This window comes from Oncorhynchus mykiss, chromosome 13 (genome assembly GCF_013265735.2).
Source record: "Oncorhynchus mykiss isolate Arlee chromosome 13, USDA_OmykA_1.1, whole genome shotgun sequence".
In the NCBI taxonomy this organism is placed as follows: Eukaryota; Metazoa; Chordata; class Actinopteri; order Salmoniformes; family Salmonidae; genus Oncorhynchus; species Oncorhynchus mykiss.
This window is the reverse complement of record NC_048577.1, coordinates 69,514,559-69,533,513: the sequence shown is the minus strand read 5'-3', so window position 1 is coordinate 69,533,513 and position 18,955 is coordinate 69,514,559. Positions and strand designations below refer to the sequence as shown.

Below are 18,955 nucleotides of genomic sequence, written 5' to 3'. Positions count from 1 at the left end.
AGCAGACTAACACTAGACACATCTGGTTCTTCTCTCCATCATAACAGACTAACACTAGACACATCTGGTTCTCCTCTCCATCATAACAGACTAATGATCTGGTTCTCCTCTCCATCATAGCAGACTAATGATCTGGTTCTCCTCTCCATCATAACAGACTAACACTAGACACATCTGGTTCTCCTCTCCATCATAACAGACTAATGATCTGGTTCTCCTCTCCATCATAGCAGACTAATGATCTGGTTCTCCTCTCCATCATAACAGACTAATGATCTGGTTCTCCTCTCCATCATAGCAGACTAATGATCTGGTTCTCCTCTCCATCATAACAGACTAACACTAGACATCATCTGGTTCTCCTCTCCATCATAACAGACTAATGATCTGGTTCTCCTCTCCATCATAACAGACTAACACTAGACATCATCTGGTTCTCCTTTCCATCATAACAGACTAATGATCTGGTTCTTCTCTCCATCATAACAGACTAACACTAGACACATCTGGTTCTCCTCTCCATCATAACAGACTAATGATCTGGTTCTCCTCTCCATCATAGCAGACTAATGATCTGGTTCTCCTCTCCATCATAACAGACTAATACTAGACACATCTGGTTCTCCTCTCCATCATAACAGACTAATGATCTGGTTCTTCTCTCCATCATAACAGACTAACACTAGACATCATCTGGTTCTCCTCTCCATCATAACAGACTAATGATCTGGTTCTCCTCTCCATCATAACAGACTAACACTAGACATCATCTGGTTCTCCTTTCCATCATAACAGACTAATGATCTGGTTCTTCTCTCCATCATAACAGACTAACACTAGACACATCTGGTTCTCCTCTCCATCATAACAGACTAACACTAGACACATCTGGTTCTCCTCTCCATCATAACAGACTAATGATCTGGTTCTCCTCTCCATCATAACAGACTAACACTAGACATCATCTGGTTCTCCTCTCCATCATAACAGACTAACACTAGACATCATCTGGTTCTCCTTTCCATCATAACAGACTAATGATCTGGTTCTTCTCTCCATCATAACAGACTAATGATCTGGTTCTCCTCTCCATCATAACAGACTAATGATCTGGTTCTCATCTCCATCATAACAGACTAATGATCTGGTTCTCCTCTCCATCATAACAGACTAAGGATCTGGTTCTCCTCTCCATCATAACAGACTAATGATCTGGTTCTCATCTCCATCATAACAGACTAATGATCTGGTTCTCCTCTCCATCATAGCAGACTAATGATCTGGTTCTCCTCTCCATCATAACAGACTAATGATCTGGTTCTGCTCTCCATCATAACAGATTAACACTAGACACATCTGGTTCTCCTCTCCATCATAACAGACTAATGATCTGGTTCTCCTCTCCATCATAACAGACTAACACTAGACACATCTGGTTCTCCTCTCCATCATAACAGACTAATGATCTGGTTCTCCTCTCCATCATAACAGACTAAACATCATCTGGTTCTCCTCTCCATCATAACAGACTAATGATCTGGTTCTCCTCTCCATCATAACAGACTAATGATCTGGTTCTCCTCTCCATCATAACAGACTAAACATAATCTGGTTCTCATCTCCATCATAACAGACTACTGATCTGGTTCTTCTCTCCATCATAACAGACTAACACTAGACACATCTTGTTCTCCTCTCCATCATAACAGACTAATGATCTGGTTCTTCTCTCCATCATAACAGACTAAACATCATCTGGTTCTCCTCTCCATCATATCAGACTAACACTAGACACATCTGGTTCTCCTCTCCATCATAACAGACTAACACTAGACATCATCTGGTTCTCCTCTCCATCATATCAGACTAACACTAGACATCATCTGGTTCTCCTCTCCATCATAACAGACTAACACTAGACATCATCTGGTTCTCCTCTCCATCATATCAGACTAACACTAGACATCATCTGGTTCTCCTCTCCATCATAACAGACTAACACTAGACATCATCTGGTTCTCCTTTCCATCATAACAGACTAATGATCTGGTTCTTCTCTCCATCATAACAGACTAACACTAGACACATCTGGTTCTCCTCTCCATCATAACAGACTAACACTAGACACATCTGGTTCTCCTCTCCATCATAACAGACTAATGATCTGGTTCTCCTCTCCATCATAACAGACTAACACTAGACATCATCTGGTTCTCCTCTCCATCATAACAGACTAACACTAGACATCATCTGGTTCTCCTCTCCATCATAACAGACTAATGATCTGGTTCTCCTCTCCATCATAACAGACTAATGATCTGGTTCTCATCTCCATCATAACAGACTAATGATCTGGTTCTCCTCTCCATCATAACAGACTAAGGATCTGGTTCTCCTCTCCATCATAACAGACTAATGATCTGGTTCTCATCTCCATCATAACAGACTAATGATCTGGTTCTCCTCTCCATCATAGCAGACTAATGATCTGGTTCTCCTCTCCATCATAACAGACTAATGATCTGGTTCTGCTCTCCATCATAACAGATTAACACTAGACACATCTGGTTCTCCTCTCCATCATAACAGACTAATGATCTGGTTCTCCTCTCCATCATAACAGACTAACACTAGACACATCTGGTTCTCCTCTCCATCATAACAGACTAATGATCTGGTTCTCCTCTCCATCATAACAGACTAAACATCATCTGGTTCTCCTCTCCATCATAACAGACTAATGATCTGGTTCTCCTCTCCATCATAACAGACTAATGATCTGGTTCTCCTCTCCATCATAACAGACTAAACATAATCTGGTTCTCATCTCCATCATAACAGACTACTGATCTGGTTCTTCTCTCCATCATAACAGACTAACACTAGACACATCTTGTTCTCCTCTCCATCATAACAGACTAATGATCTGGTTCTTCTCTCCATCATAACAGACTAAACATCATCTGGTTCTCCTCTCCATCATATCAGACTAACACTAGACACATCTGGTTCTCCTCTCCATCATAACAGACTAACACTAGACATCATCTGGTTCTCCTCTCCATCATATCAGACTAACACTAGACATCATCTGGTTCTCCTCTCCATCATAACAGACTAACACTAGACATCATCTGGTTCTCCTCTCCATCATATCAGACTAACACTAGACATCATCTGGTTCTCCTCTCCATCATATCAGACTAACACTAGACATCATCTGGTTCTCCTCTCCATGACATATCATCATTATACATTTCTAAGAAAACTGGAAAACAAAAGACTGGAAAAATAACTGTTTATAAGAGCTTTATTACGTATTTATTTCTCTCCAAATGATTCACAAAAAAAAATCTTGAGAATTTTACAGGTGTGACATGTAGTTCTCATGTTGTACACACGATGTCGTCTCAGTCCTAGCGTAATAGTTCCAGGAAGTGAGAGAGAGATGTGAAGGACATGTGAAGATTTTTGTTGTTGCTCCTTAACCTATACCATATACAGGATATATATTAGCTATGTGGAATGTAAGCACATTGCTTTCATCCATCGTTTCCTGGCCATTCATTTTATTATTTATTATTCATTTTATTATTTATTATTCCTTTTATTATTTATTCCATCGTCCAGTTGATACATTTATAACAACTGTGTTTTGAGAACCTATCACTTCATTTCACAAGAAACGTTGATGCCCGTTCATCATTCAGGCAGGCGAGATGGTCTCCACCTTCACCTCCTTGTCCTTCACCTTGGAGGAGGAGGAGCCCCACTTGTTCCAGGCCTCAGGGAGGAAAGGGATCTTCTCCAGTCTAGAGAGGTAGATGATGGGCTGGATACTACTGCTGATGTTAACGAAGGCGTACCCCACCGGCTGCACCAGGCAGCGGAACGTATCCGGAGGATAGTGGTCCTGGAAGGGGACATCAGAACACTCAACTGCCGTGCAACAAATACAACAGGATTTTATCTTTGTTCATCTGCCAACATCACTGAGGACAGTGCTACTGTAGGGTTGCAACGATCTGGTGACTTTCCCAACATTCACAGGTTTTTCCAGAAATCCTTGTTGCGAGTATTCGGGGTTTCCTGTTAATTCCCTTCCTATTCTGGGAATCTTCCAACCAGGATTTCTAGCAAACATGGGATTTGGGGGGGAAAGTTACTGGAACTGTTCAGACCTGTAGACAAGCCATCTAGGAATGTGTCTTTATACATCAGGCAACATCATTAAGGACAAGAAATAGAATCACTAGAACGGGAGTCCTCATTCAAGTCAATGGGTCAATGAGTCAATGGGAGTCAAGTCAATGAGTCAATGAGTCAATGGGAGTCAAGTCAGTGGGACAATGAGTCAATGGGAGTCAAGTCAATGGGTCTGTGATTCAATGGGAGTCAATGTGAGTCAAGTCAATGGGTCAATGAGTCAATGGGGGTCAAGTCAGTGGGTCAATGAGTCAATGGGAGTCAAGTCAATGGGTCTGTGATTCAATGGGAGTCAATGTGAGTCAAGTCAATGGGTCAATGAGTCAGTGGGGGTCAAGTCAATGGGTCAATGAGTCAATGGGAGTCAAGTCAATGGGTCAATGAGTCAATGAGAGTCAAGTCAATGGGTCTGTGATTCAATGGGAGTCAATGTGAGTCAAGTCAATGGGTCAATGAGTCAATAGGAGTCAAGTCAATGGGTCAATGAGTCAATAGGAGTCAAGTCAATGGGTCTGTGATTCTATCTATTCTATTTCGATGGACAATACCCCCACCCAGGTCATCACCTCAAAAGGGAACAGAGCCACCGGAGGCAAGTAGTTGAACACGATGATGGACAGGACCGACATCACCATCTTGAAGGCTTTCTTCTTCATGGGGTGCATGTCGTCCTTCCCAGAGCCACTGGACCTCTTCAGGGCCACCAGGATGGCCCCGTTACACAACACCATCCAGCCAAACGTTGCCAGGATTGTCCCTGTGAAGACCTGAGGGTAGCAGAAGTGGACATTTATCAAAGAAATATGTACAGTGCCTTGCGAAAGTATTCGGCCCCCTTGAACTTTGCGACCTTTTGCCACATTTCAGGCTTCAAACATAAAGATATAAAACTGTATTTTTTTGTGAAGAATCAACAACAAGTGGGACACAATCATGAAGTGGAACGACATTTATTGGATATTTCAAACTTTTTTAACAAATCAAAAACTGAAAAATTGGGCGTGCAAAATTATGTAAATGCTACTTTTTGGACGTAATTTTATTTCGTGTTTTTACCTTTAACTTTTTGTTTGAGTTGTTTTTATTAATTTATTTACGTAATTTATTTATTATGTTAGACTGTGGAGTGCATTGTATTGCTACTTTTGTCCAATATGTGCTATACAATAAAGTGGGATTGATTGATTCATCTATTGATTGAGTGATTGATTGATCTATGGATTGACCTTTTCGAAGTTGTGCAGGCCCCCGATGGTCTTGGCGGAGGCGTAGGTGAAGGTGAGCCCCAGGACCACCGCCGAGAGAGACACCCTGTACTTGGTGTCCTTCAGCTGGCCGTAGGATAGAGGGAAGAGGACCGCCACGAACCGATCCAAACAGATACAGGACAGGAACAGAGGACCGCTGGTGTCCTGGACGAGAAGAAAGTGGAGAGAAAGGGGGATGAGAAGGAGGGTGAGGAGGGGGAGGGGGAGAAGGAGAATAGGAAGGAGGAGAAGGAGGAGGAGGAGAATAGGAAGGAGGAGGAGGAGGTGGAGGAGGAGGAGAAAGGGAGGAGGAGAAGGAGGAGGAGGAGAATAGGATGGAGGAGAAGGAGGTGGAGAAGGAGGAGAATAGGAAGGAGGACAAGGAGGTGGAGGAAGACGAAGAGGAGGAGGAGGAGGAGGAGGGGGAGGAGGAGGTGGAGGAGGAGGAGAAAGGGAGGAGGAGAAGGAGGAGGAGGAGAATAGGATGGAGGAGAAGGAGGTGGAGGAAGAGGAGGAGGAGAATATGAAGGAGGAGGAGGAGAAAGGGAGGAGGAGGAGGAGGAGGAGAATAGGAAGGAGGAGAAGGAGGTGGAGGAGGAGGAGAATAGGAAGGAGGACAAGGAGGTGGAGGAGGAGGAGGAGGAAGAAGAGGAGGAGGAGGTGGAGAAAAACAAGTTTACTTATTGTCAAATGTCACAGATGAGATGTTACGTACAAGATAGTGGCCCCCTATTCCCTATATAGTGCACTACATTTGACTAGAGCCCAACGAACACTATGTAGGGAATTGAGTGTCATTTTGGATGTAGCCTCTACAACATATGTTCCCTACATAGTGTACTTCTTTTGACCAGGGCCCATATTGGTGTCCATGGGGGTGTCCATAGGGGTGTCCATAAGGGTGTCCATATTGGTGTCTATAGGGGTGTCCATAAAGGTGTCCATAGGGGTGTCCATGGGGGTGTCCATATTGGTGTCCATAGGGGTGTCTATAAGGATGCCAATGAGGGTGTCCATAAGGGTGTCTATAGGGGTGTCCATAATGGTGTCCATATTGGTGTCTATAGGGGTGTCCATGGGGGTGTCTATAGGGTGTCCATAGTGGTGTCCATATTGGTGTCCATAGGGGAGTCTATAAGGATGTCAATGGGGGTGTCCATAGGAGTGTCCATATTGGTGTCCATAATGGTGTCCATAAGGGTGTCTATAGGGGTGTCCAAATTGGTGTCCATAGGGGTGTCTATAGGGGTGTCCATAGGGGTGTCCATAGGGGTGTCTATAGGGGTATCCATAAGGGTGTCCATAGGGGTGTCCATAAGGGTGTCTATAGGGGTGTCTATAAAGATGTCAATGGGGGTGTCCATAGGGGTGTCCATATGGGTGTCCATAGGGGTGTCCATAGGGGTGTCCATATGGGTGTCCATATGGGTGACCATAAGGGTGTCCATAGGGGTGTCTATAGAGGTGTCCATATGGGTGTCCATAAGGGTGTCTATAAGGGTGTCCAAATTGGTGTCCATAGGGATGTCCATAGGGGTGTCCATAGGGGTGTCCATATGGGTGTCCATATGGGTGTCCATAGGGGTGTCTATAGAGGTGTCCATATGGGTGTCCATAAGGGTGTCTATAGGGGTGTCCAAATTGGTGTCCATAGGGGTGTCCATATGGGTGTCCATAGGGTTCTGGTCAAAAGTAGTATGCTATGTAACAGGGTACCATTTCAGACGCTGAAATTCCAGAATGCAGAATCACTCAATTCTCCGTTATCCTATAGCCCTGCACCTTGACGCCGAAGGAGAACATGAGAGCGGACCAGACATCCTTGCTGTGCCAGTAGTAGATGTTCAGATAGCTGAAGGGGACCATGATGCCAAAGTAAGCGTCCATGAAGGCCAGACAGCCCAGGAAGATGTCTGAGGAGGACGGCTCCTTACGGTTACGGACCAGAATCACCATGACTACCACAAGGCAAGACAACAATGTTATTAGCTAGTTTCATAGTCCGTCAGAGACAGAAATTATTATGTTTTTCTCTGCTGGAAGGAGTGTAGGGTCAGGGGTCAATACCCTGGAGCTATGTAAATATAAACACACTGGAAGGAGTATAGGGTCAGGGGTCAATACCCTGGAGTTATGTAAATATAAACACACTGGAAGGAGTATAGGGTCAGGGGTCAATACCCTGGAGTAATGTAAATATAAACACACTAGAAGGAGTATAGGGTCAGGGGTCAATACCCTGGAGTTATGTAAATATAAACACACTGGAAGGAGTATAGGGTCAGGGGTCAATACCCTGGAGTTATGTAAATATAAACACACTGGAAGGAGTATAGGGTCAGGGGTCAATACCGTGGAATCATGTAAATATAAACACACTGGAAGGAGTATAGGGTCAGGGGTCAATACCCTGGAATTATGTAAATATAAACACACTGGAAGGAGTATAGGGTCAGCAGGGGTCAATACCCTGGAATTATGTAAATATAAACACACTGGAAGGAGTATAGGGTCAGGGGTCAATACCCTGGCGTTATGTAAATATAAACACACTGGAAGGAGTATAGGGTCAGGGGTCAATACCCTGAATTATGTAAATATAAACACACTGGAAGGAGTATAGGGTCAGGGGTCAATACCCTGGAATTGTGTAAATATAAACACACTGGAAGGAGTATAGGGTCAGCAGGGGTCAATACCCTGGAATTATGTAAATATAAACACACTGGAAGGAGTATAGGGTCAGGGGTCAATACCCTGGAGTTATGTAAATATAAACACACTGGAAGGAGTATAGGGTCAGGGGTCAATACCCTGGAATTATGTAAATATAAACACACTGGAAGGAGTATAGGGTCAGGGGTCAATACCGTGGAATCATGTAAATATAAACACACTGGAAGGAGTATAGGGTCAGGGGTCAATACCCTGGAATTATGTAAATATAAACACACTGGAAGGAGTATAGGGTCAGGGGTCAATACCCTGGAGTTATGTAAATATAAACACACTGGAAGGAGTATGGGGTCAGCAGGGGTCAATACCCTGGAGATATGTAAATATAAACACAGTGGAAGGAGTATAGGGTCAGGGGTCAATACCCTGTTGATATGTAAATATAAACACACTGGAAAGAGTATAGGGTCAGGGGTCAATACCCTGGAGATATGTAAATATAAACACACTGAAAGGAGTATAGGGTCAAGGGTCAATACCCTGGAAAGACACAATGGTATAGTAAGATAGTTCCTGGGATTGGAATCAGCAACCTTACGGCTACTGGGGACTGCTCTTACCTCTTTAACCTCTGGGCTACCTACCTAAGATGTTAGCGGGGAGTCCCAGGAACACGTTGAATGTCTGAACAGACAGGTCGAAGAGGATCCCTGACACATTCTCCTCGCACCCATGAAACACACTGAAGGGTTTGACCGTAGCGTTGGTCACGAGGTCCGTGACAGCACTGTTGTTCGTGGGGTGGAGAGCAGTGGGGAGGCTGGTGGTGTTGAGTGATGAATACAGAGTGAGAGGATCCTCCATGGTTTACTTTACACACCGCAGAGGTCAGAGGTCAGATTAAACAAGACTGATGGAGATTTAAAAAAAAAGATGAATAAAAGTGGGGGAAAAAAGCGATTTAAAGATAAACAGACACTTATTAATGAATGCATTTATGAATTGATCTAGTATATACATAATACATTATTACTAAGGGTTAAATTGGACAGGTGCGGTGGGCAACCATGGTCTGTCACTAATAGATATACAGTATGGCAGATAGAAGTAAACCGTCATGAATAATCAACGCAATGCATAAATTATCCATCAAATGTCCATAGGAAATTCTCATTTAGATGATTGTACATATGTTAATCTCCAAAGTCCTAGTTTAACCTTATAGTGGGGAACTGACCCACAACTAATGAATTAAGCATCACTAAGTATGCTTCCATTTGCCAATGTTCTCATGTCAAATATATCTGTATATATATAGTCCCCTTTAACATCATGGTGTAGCGCCTTATTCCATGCTTTAAAGGCCCAGGGCAGTCAAAATTCAGCTTTTCCTGTGTTTTTTTGTATCATATTGTACACCAGCCGATGAAACTAACACTGTAAAAGTGTGAAAAGATGTATTAGTGTTATTTTCTATTAGTTGCTGGTAGAAAATATAATCTACCTACTAATCAGCAGGTTTTGGGTAGAGTTTCAGCTTGACTGGTGACATCACCAGGCGGTATAAGTTGTAATAGACCGGTGACATTACCAGGCGGTATACGTTGTAATAGACCGGTGACATCACCAGGCGGTATACGTTGTAATAGACCGGTGACATCACCAGGCGGTACACGTTGTAATAGACCGGTGACATCACCAGGCGGTATACGTTGTAATAGACCGGTGACGTCACCAGGCGGTATACGTTGTAATAGACCGGTGACATCACCAGGCGGTATACGTTGTAATAGACCGGTGACATCACCAGGCGGTATACGTTGTAATAGACCGGTGACATCACCAGGCGGTATACGTTGTAATAGACCGGTGACATCACCAGGCGGTACACGTTGTAATAGACCGGTGACATCACCAGGCGGTATACGTTGTAATAGACCGGTGACATCACCAGGCGGTATACGTTGTAATAGACCGGTGACAAAGAGAGTTCCAAACCTCATTCAGACTCCCAGATAGTCCAAGAAAAATGTATTGCTTTAATTTTTTGTTGTTGTTGCTAAAAAGCAAATGTTGTAAATGTTTGACCAATATTCATGTAAAACTATCACAGTAAGGTAAGTTAATTGTTACTCAGAAAGGATTTGATATTGAGATAAAAAGGGCTGCATTGGACCTTTAAAGGACCAACCCGGAGTTGATCCCTCCCTTTTTATGAGCTGTTAAATGAATGATATTTAGCCGTTGATTCTTGCAGAATAAAATGTATAAATTCCTCATGAGCTTAGTTCAGCTGTCATTCCCCATCAGAACCCAAAATATAACCTGTTTTTAATACAATGTTAGTAAACAAAGTAAATGTAAACACTGTACAGCCTCAAAACACGGTTACAACTATAATCTAGATGTCATGGATGGTCAGTCCTTGTACCCATAGCTCTGTCTGTGAATTTGAGGTGTGGCTATATTTCTCAAACCCCATCCCTCGCCTGTTAACCAAATGGCCAAGTGGCTGGGCACCACTATGTTATTGTTTCAACTGCGGTCTGACCCTTTCCCTCACCTGTTAACCAAATGGCCAAGTGGCTGGGCACCACTATGTTATTGTTTCAACTGCGGTCTGACCCTTTCCCTCACCTGTTAACCAAATGGCCAAGTGGCTGGGCACCACTATGTTATTGTTTCAACTGCGGTCCATCCCTTTCATGGAAAGTTCCTTCCCAGCGAGTGTTCTCGTAACGAAGCCAAAGAGTCTCAGCTGAGCTGCAGTATGTGTTGGACCTCTGTGTCACGATCCTCTTCAGTCACACAGACAGCTGATAAACAGCACACAGGCCTCCCTGCAGGCTATTGTTCTGTTATTCTGGCTCTACCAAGGAGCCCTCTGTGGAACTGACAGTCTCCAATGACACGCTGGAACACTTTAGAGAGCTGAAACGATGTGTAAACTGTGTGTACAGGGAACTGTTCTGTTATTCTGGCTCAATTAGGGACTATAAGGGAAGGTTTCTCTTTACCCAGAATGGATGTTCTCTGGAGAGTTAAACTGTGTGCACAGGGAATACACCCTCGCCTGAGGACCACTGGGAGACGAGGACCGCCCCTATTGCACCTGGATAAAAGGACTTGCAGGACTCCAACAGGTCTATAAACAGTACCAGGCTCTTCATCTTTGACAACCTGCTGTAAAGTCCATATTAACAGTACCAGGCTATTCATCTTTGACAACCTCCTGTAAAGTCCCTAATAACAGTACCAGGCTCTTCATCTTTGACAACCTGCTGTAAAGTCCATATTAACAGTACCAGGCTCTTCATCTTTGACAACCTGCTGTAAAGTCCATATAAACAGTACCAGGCTCTTCATCTTTGACAACCTGCTGTAGGCCTCACAGCTCAGCTTCTCCTTCCCCTTTCGTCTCCCAGGCAGAAGCATTATGCATCTAATTTGTTTCAAGGAGGCACTTACAGCCAAATGTAATATCTGTTCACTTCTGTGTTGAATAAAGTGATGGGTAAATTTCTATCCAACAAACGGCATGAGCCCCCTTTATATTCAATGGGTGTAACACCTGTGCTTTGCTCCCTGAATGGAGCCATTTCCGTGCCAACAGAAATTGTATTTGAATTCCACAATTTTGAATTTGTATTAAGATGTTGAACTTTAATTTCATCTTTTAGAATTTGTAATGTACAAATTGAATCATTGAATTCATCAAATGATTATCATCAAACATGTTTAATGTTTAAAACCCGAATTGAATTAATATTGCATTCAGTTTTAAAATTCTATGTATTTGAATATTCAAGCTCAATAATTATAAATTCAGTTTCAGTATAGTAGATATTGCTTTCCTGGTCCGTGTAATCAACATTGCAAACCTTCATTTCAAGTGGATCAGCGTTTCACATATTCAACTTCTCAGATGAATTCTGATTCAGTTTTCAAATTCAGTTCTTTAAATTCAGGTTCAAAACCAGATACAACATCCTGGTACTTTGCCAACCAGGAAGCGTGGGGAGGAGAACAGATAGAATCAAACACTGTGGTCAACAGAAAATGTTGGCATTTTTAATTAGAATGTAGCATGGAAACCAGTTTGGCAATTGGCTAATATAACCCCATTCCTGAAAGCTAAGACTTTATGGAGCATGGATGTGTTCCCCTCTATGGAGATCACATGGAGATCATGTGGAGATCACATAGAGATCACATAGAGATCACATAGAGATCACATGGAGATCACACGGAGATCACACAGAGATCACGCAGAGATCACACAGAGATCACATAGAGATCACACAGAGATCACATGGAGATCACACAGAGATCACATGGAGATCACACGGAGATCACACAGAGATCACACAGTGATCACACAGTGATCACATAGAGATCACATAGAGATCACATGGAGATCACATGGAGAGTACATGGAGATCACATAGTGATCACATAGAGACCACATAGAGACCACATGGAGACCACATGGAGATCACATGGAGATCTCATAGAGATCACATAGAGATCACACAGAGATCACACAGAGATCACACAGTGATCACATAGAGATCACATAGAGATCACATGGAGATCACATGGAGAGTACATGGAGATCACATAGTGATCACATAGAGACCACATAGAGACCACATGGAGACCACATGGAGATCACATGGAGATCTCATAGAGATCACATAGAGATCACACAGAGATCACACAGAGATCACACAGTGATCACATAGAATTTAACCCCCATAACAATATAGTTGAACTGTCCTGTCATAGCCCTTCTAAGGCCAGCCTTTCCACTGGCAAAGTACCAGGTTGTTGTCTCTGGTTTTGGATCTGAATTTAGAGAACTGAATTTGAAAACTGAATCAGAATGCATCTGAGAAGTTGAATATCTGAAACGTTGATCAGTCCGTTGTTGATACAGTCCCTAAGTGTTTCACGTCAGCAGTCAAGTTCTCAAGGTACTGGACTTTTAAGAAGAAACGTGTTATAAAGATACAAATTGCACTTAACAAAAAAAATTGCTTGACTGCTGACATGCAAATCATTTTGGGACTGTATCAACAGTGGACTAATGAGAACAAAACTGTCCCGTTCTGACCTATATTTCCTTTGTTGTGTATCTATTTAGTATGGTCAGGGTGTGAGTTGGGTGGGCAGTCTATGTTTGTTTTTCTATGATTTAGGTATTTCTATGTTTCGGCCTAGTATGGTTCTCAATCAGAGGCAGGTGTCATTAGTTGTCTCTGATTGAGAATCATACTTAGGTAGTATGACACTGTGTGTTTGTGGGTGATTGTTCCTGTCTCCGTGTTTGCACCAGACAGGGCTGTTTTGGTTTTTTCACATTTCTTGTTTTGTTAGTTTATTCATGTATAGTGTCTTCATTAAAGAACCATGAATAACCACCACGCTGCGTTTTGGTCCGCCTCTCCTTCACCTCAAGAAAACCGTTACAAAAATAGATAGTTTGAGTGATGTTGCCCTTCAAACATAAACAAATATTACATTCAATTCAATACCTTAACCCAAATTCAAAATGATTAAATTCTGTCACTGAAGTGGCTCCCTATCCCTGTCTCAGTCCCTTATAGGCCCCTACTCTGTATACAGAGATGTTTCAGCGAACCACATGAGATGTGTTGTGAATTACCTCACCTGAGACCTGAAGACGTATGTACCCCCCCTCTCTCTGTCCCCCCCCCCCCCCCCCCCCCCCCCCCCAGGGCAGAACCTCTCCAGTGGGACCACTCAGTCAGATGAACACACGGAGAGGAGAGGCTGTTTGTCACACCGACTCCCTAGAGGAGCCAGGCTTTAATAAATTGTGTTTTTCATCCGCCAGTCATAACAACCGGTTAACAGTACGACTGACAGAACGGTTTGGTTCAGGAAGCAGCGACTAAATATCACAGAATTAAAAGTCGTGTGTAATAACTGGTTCTGTTGAATAGAAACGTCATTTAGAAAAAAAAATTAAATCTAATTTTACATGAGACAAATAGAATGAATTAAATTATAATATACCGCAGTAACTTTCTCCTGACTTACGGGAAATAAAAGAGTAGATGATTTACCATCTATTCTTTAAGGGGCAATCAGCCGTTGCTACATCAATATTTTGGGGGGACTAAATTAATAATAGATACCCATATATTCTTGAAGAATATAACTTATTTAATGCCTCATCAGCTTAGTTCAACACCCCATCAGAAACCCCAAACATCATCTTGTTTTACTCCAACGTTTTGTAGACAAAGTGAATGTAAACAAACTCAAATCCTGGTTTTAAAACGATCAAATGTTGATATCATGGATGTTTAGTCCTTGCTTCCGTAGCAGTGTGTCTGTAACGGAGATGTTTAGTCCTTGCTTCCATAGCAGTGTATCTGTGGAGTGGTAACATTTCTCCAGCCCCCACAACCCCTCAGCTTTTTACCAAAAACAACTCTTTGTTGATGTTTTTAACTGCTGATTGCATCTTTAGGGCTCTCTCCATTCTGTTTGACTGAAACATTTCAGATCACCTTCACAATTATATTGCAGCGTTTACTGTGAATGCATCTTTAGGGCTCTCTCCATTCTGTATGACTGAAACATTTCAGATTACCTATATAATTATATTGTAGCGTTTACTGTAAATGCATCTTTAGGGCTCTCTTCATTCTGTTTGACTGAAACATTTCAGATTACCTTTACAATTATATTGTAGCGTTTACTGTGAATGCATCTTTAGGGCTCTCTCCATTCTGTATTACTGAAACATTTCAGATTACCTTTACAATTATATTGTAGCGTTTACTGTGAATGCATCTTTAGGGCTCTCTCCATTCTGTATTACTGAAACATTTCAGATTACCTTTACAATTATATTGTAGCGTTTACTGTGAATGCATCTTTAGGGCTCTCTCCATTCTGTATTACTGAAACATTTCAGATCACCTTTTACATTTCTATTGCAGCGTTTACTGTGAATGCAGTCCCGGCTAACAGGACCCACCAGAACATCGCCCTTACATGTCGATCAAGCTGTAAAGCTGAACGTCTGCGATACGGATTGAATAGAGCCCTTTAACGTCCACTGCAGCATCTAAATGAACATACCCCATCAAGGTCTAGAGCATTCAGTGAGATATATCCTCTCTACTCTCACCGTACATATCTGACTCTGACATCATCATCTCAACTGGAATTACAGTAAGATATCTCCTCTACTCTCACCGTACATATCTGACTCTGACATCATCATCTCAACTGGAATTACAGTAAGATATCTCCTCTACTCTCACCGTACACATCTGACTCTGACATCATCATCTCAACTGGAATTACAGTAAGATACTTTTATTGATCCATTTCTAGTTGATCAATACGTTCATATCAAACCGTCTGAACCCTCCACTGCTGTAGCTTTCAGAGCTGCCTGTTATTATTGTCTTTCCGATGCGTTCAGTAAAATAACCTTTGGGTTTACCGGCCTGCATCGATTATCAAACGCCATCCATCGTTTACACTCAATTCGTTGTGTGCGTTGATTCCACACACCTTCCGTACAAAACACAGTAGCACCATTAACACATGATTTCGTATCAGGGATTTGATCAAGTGGAATCTGCAGACAACTTACCGAAGAGAAGGTGATGTCCTTCAGAGTTGATCTATATGCTCCAAGTGTGAAATAATATCATCCAGGATCTATCTGAATGGGAGAAGAGTTTGATTTATACACATGATCTGAAGCCTGAGGGACTGTGGACAACAGGGGAGGAGGGGGGGATCTCCCAGAGGATGTGAACCCCATGGGGACAGACAGGTGTATGACGTGCAGCGAAGCTCAGGTGTTTGTTCACCAGCGGCTCTGGAGTCTTCAACTCAATGCTTCACCAGCCAATGGGGACAGACAGGTGTAGAGTACAGGTCTAGTATACAGGTGTAGTGTACAGGTGTAGTATACAGCTGTAGTGTACAGGTGTAGTGTACAGGTGTAGTATACAGGTGTAGTGTAGAGGTGTAATGTACAGGTGTAGTGTACAGGTGTAGTGTTCAGGTGTAGACTACAGGTGTAGTGTATAGGTGTAGTGTACAGGTGTAGTGTACAGGTGTAGTGTACAGGTGTAGTATACAGGTGTAGTGTACAGGTGTAGTATATAGCTGTAGTGTACAGGTGTAGTGTACATGTGTAGTATACAGGTGTAGTGTACAGGTGTAGTGTACAGGTGTAGTGTTCAGGTGTAGACTACAGGTGTAGTGTATAGGTGTAGTGTACAGGTGTAGTGTACAGGTGTAGTATACAGGTGTAGTATACAGGTGTAGTGTACAGGTGTAGTATATAGCTGTAGTGTACAGGTGTAGTGTACAGGTGTAGTGTACAGGTGTAGTATACAGGTGTAGTGTACAGGTGTAGTGTATAGGTGTAGTGTACAGGTGTAGTGTACAGGTGTAGTGTACAGGTGTAGTATACAGGTGTAGTGTACAGGTGTAGTATATAGCTGTAGTGTACAGGTGTAGTGTACAGGTGTAGTGTACAGGTGTAGTATACAGGTGTATTGTACAGGTGTAGTGTACAGGTGTAGTGTATAGGTGTAGTGTACAGGTGTAGTGTACAGGTGTAGTGTACAGGTGTAGTATATAGCTGTAGTGTACAGGTGTAGTGTACAGGTGTAGTATACAGGTGTATTGTACAGGTGTAGTGTACAGGTGTAGTGTATAGGTGTAGTGTACAGGTGTAGTGTACAGGTGTAGTGTACAGGTGTAGTGTACAGGTGTAGTATACAGGTGTAGTATACAGGTGTAGTGTACAGGTGTAGTATATAGCTGTAGTGTACAGGTGTAGTGTACAGGTGTAGTGTACAGGTGTAGTATACAGGTGTATTGTACAGGTGTAGTGTACAGGTGTAGTGTATAGGTGTAGTGTACAGGTGTAGTGTACAGGTGTAGTGTACAGGTGTAGTATATAGCTGTAGTGTACAGGTGTAGTGTACAGGTGTAGTATACAGGTGTATTGTACAGGTGTAGTGTACAGGTGTAGTGTATAGGTGTAGTGTACAGGTGTAGTGTACAGGTGTAGTGTACAGGTGTAGTGTACAGGTGTAGTATACAGGTGTAGTATACAGGTGTAGTGTACAGGTGTAGTATATAGCTGTAGTGTACAGGTGTAGTGTACAGGTGTAGTGTACAGGTGTAGTATACAGGTGTATTGTACAGGTGTAGTGTACAGGTGTAGTATATAGCTGTAGTGTACAGGTGTAGTGTACAGGTGTAGTATACAGGTGTAGTGTACAGGTGTAGTGTACAGGTGTAGTGTACAGGTGTAGTATACAGGTGTAGTATACAGGTATAGTGTACAGGTATAGTGTACAGGTGTAGTGTACAGGTGTAGTGTACAGGTGTAGTATACAGGTGTAGTGTACAGGTATAGTATACAGGTGTAGAGTACAGGTGTAGTATACAGGTGTAGTGTACAGGTGTGGTATACAGTTGTAGTATACCGGTGTAGTGCACAGGTGTAGTGTACAGGTGTAGTATACCTGTGTAGTATACAGGTGTAAAGTACAGGTGTAGTGTACAGGTGTAGTGTACAAGTGTAGTATACAGGTGTAGTTTACAGGTGTAGTGTACAGGTGTAGTGTACATGTGTAGTGTACAGGTGTAGTGTTCAGGTGTAGTGTACAAGTGTAGTATACAGATGTAGTGTTCAGGTGTAGTGTACAAGTGTAGTATACAGGTGTAGTGTACAGGTGTAGTGTACAAGTGTAGTATACAGGTGTAGTGTACAGGTGTAGTGTGCAGGTGTAGTGTACATGTGTAGTATACAGATGTAGTGTTCAGCTGTAGAGTACAGGTGTAGTGTACAGGTGTATTGTACAGGTGTAGTATACAGGTGTAGTGTACAGGTGTAGTATACAGGTGTAGTGTACAGGTGTAGTATACTGGTGTAGCATACAGGTGTAGTATACAGGTGTAGTGTACAGGTGTAGTGTACAGGTGTAGTATACAGGAGTAGTGTACAGGTGTAGTGTACAGGTGTAGTACACAGGTGTAGTGTACAGGTGTAGTGTACAGGTGTAGTATACAGGAGTAGTGTACAGGTGTAGTGTACAGGTGTAGTACACAGGTGTAGTGTACAGGTGTAGTATACAGGTGTAGTGTACAGGTGTAGTGTACAGGTGTAGTGTACAGGTGTAGTGTACAGGTGTAGTACACAGGTGTAGTGTACAGGTGTAGTGTACAGGAGTAGTGTACAGGTGTAGTGTACAGGTGTAGTACACAGGAGTAGTGTACAGGTGTAGTGTACAGGTGTAGTACACAGGTGTAGTGTACAGGTGTAGTGTACAGGTGTAGTGTACAGGTGTAGTACACAGGTGTAGTGTACAGGTGTAGTGTACAGGTGTAGTATACAGGTGTAGTATACAGGAGTAGTGTACAGGTGTAGTGTACAGGTGTAGTACACAGGTGTAGTGTACAGGTGTAGTGTACAGGTGTAGTATACAGGTGTAGTGTACAGGTGTAGTGTACAGGTGTAGTACACAGGTGTAGTGTACAGGTGTAGTATACAGGTGTAGTGTACAGGTGTTTGTTAGCCAGGGGCTCTCTCAGGAGTGGAGTCTCTTCAACTCTGTCCTCCATCAACAACAGGAGTAGAGTCTTTACAACCTGTTACAATGAGTATCAAGACCTTGAGGATGAAGTCAAATTCAAATCCTTCATTGATTCTGTGATAATTTTTTTCCTGACTGTTTTCTTGAACATTACATTACTGATCTAAATGATGACAATAGAATAATAGAAGGGTTGCTGCTACTGTTGATAAC

General features: G+C 42.6%; 1 protein-coding gene across 1 annotated transcript; it reads right to left on the bottom strand.

Moving 5' to 3' along the window:
* Positions 1-3,620: 3,620 nt before the first annotated feature.
* LOC118938104 (G-protein coupled receptor 183-like) lies at positions 3,621-8,993 on the bottom strand. Its single transcript, XM_036939791.1, has 5 exons — positions 8,774-8,993; positions 7,236-7,411; positions 5,433-5,618; positions 4,773-4,973; positions 3,621-3,913 (listed from the first exon to the last, which is right to left on the bottom strand). Exons 1-5 carry the CDS (start codon positions 8,991-8,993, stop codon positions 3,707-3,709), a joined length of 990 nt encoding a protein of 329 aa, XP_036795686.1. The 3' UTR covers positions 3,621-3,706.
* Between the last annotated feature and the right edge of the window lie 9,962 nt (positions 8,994-18,955).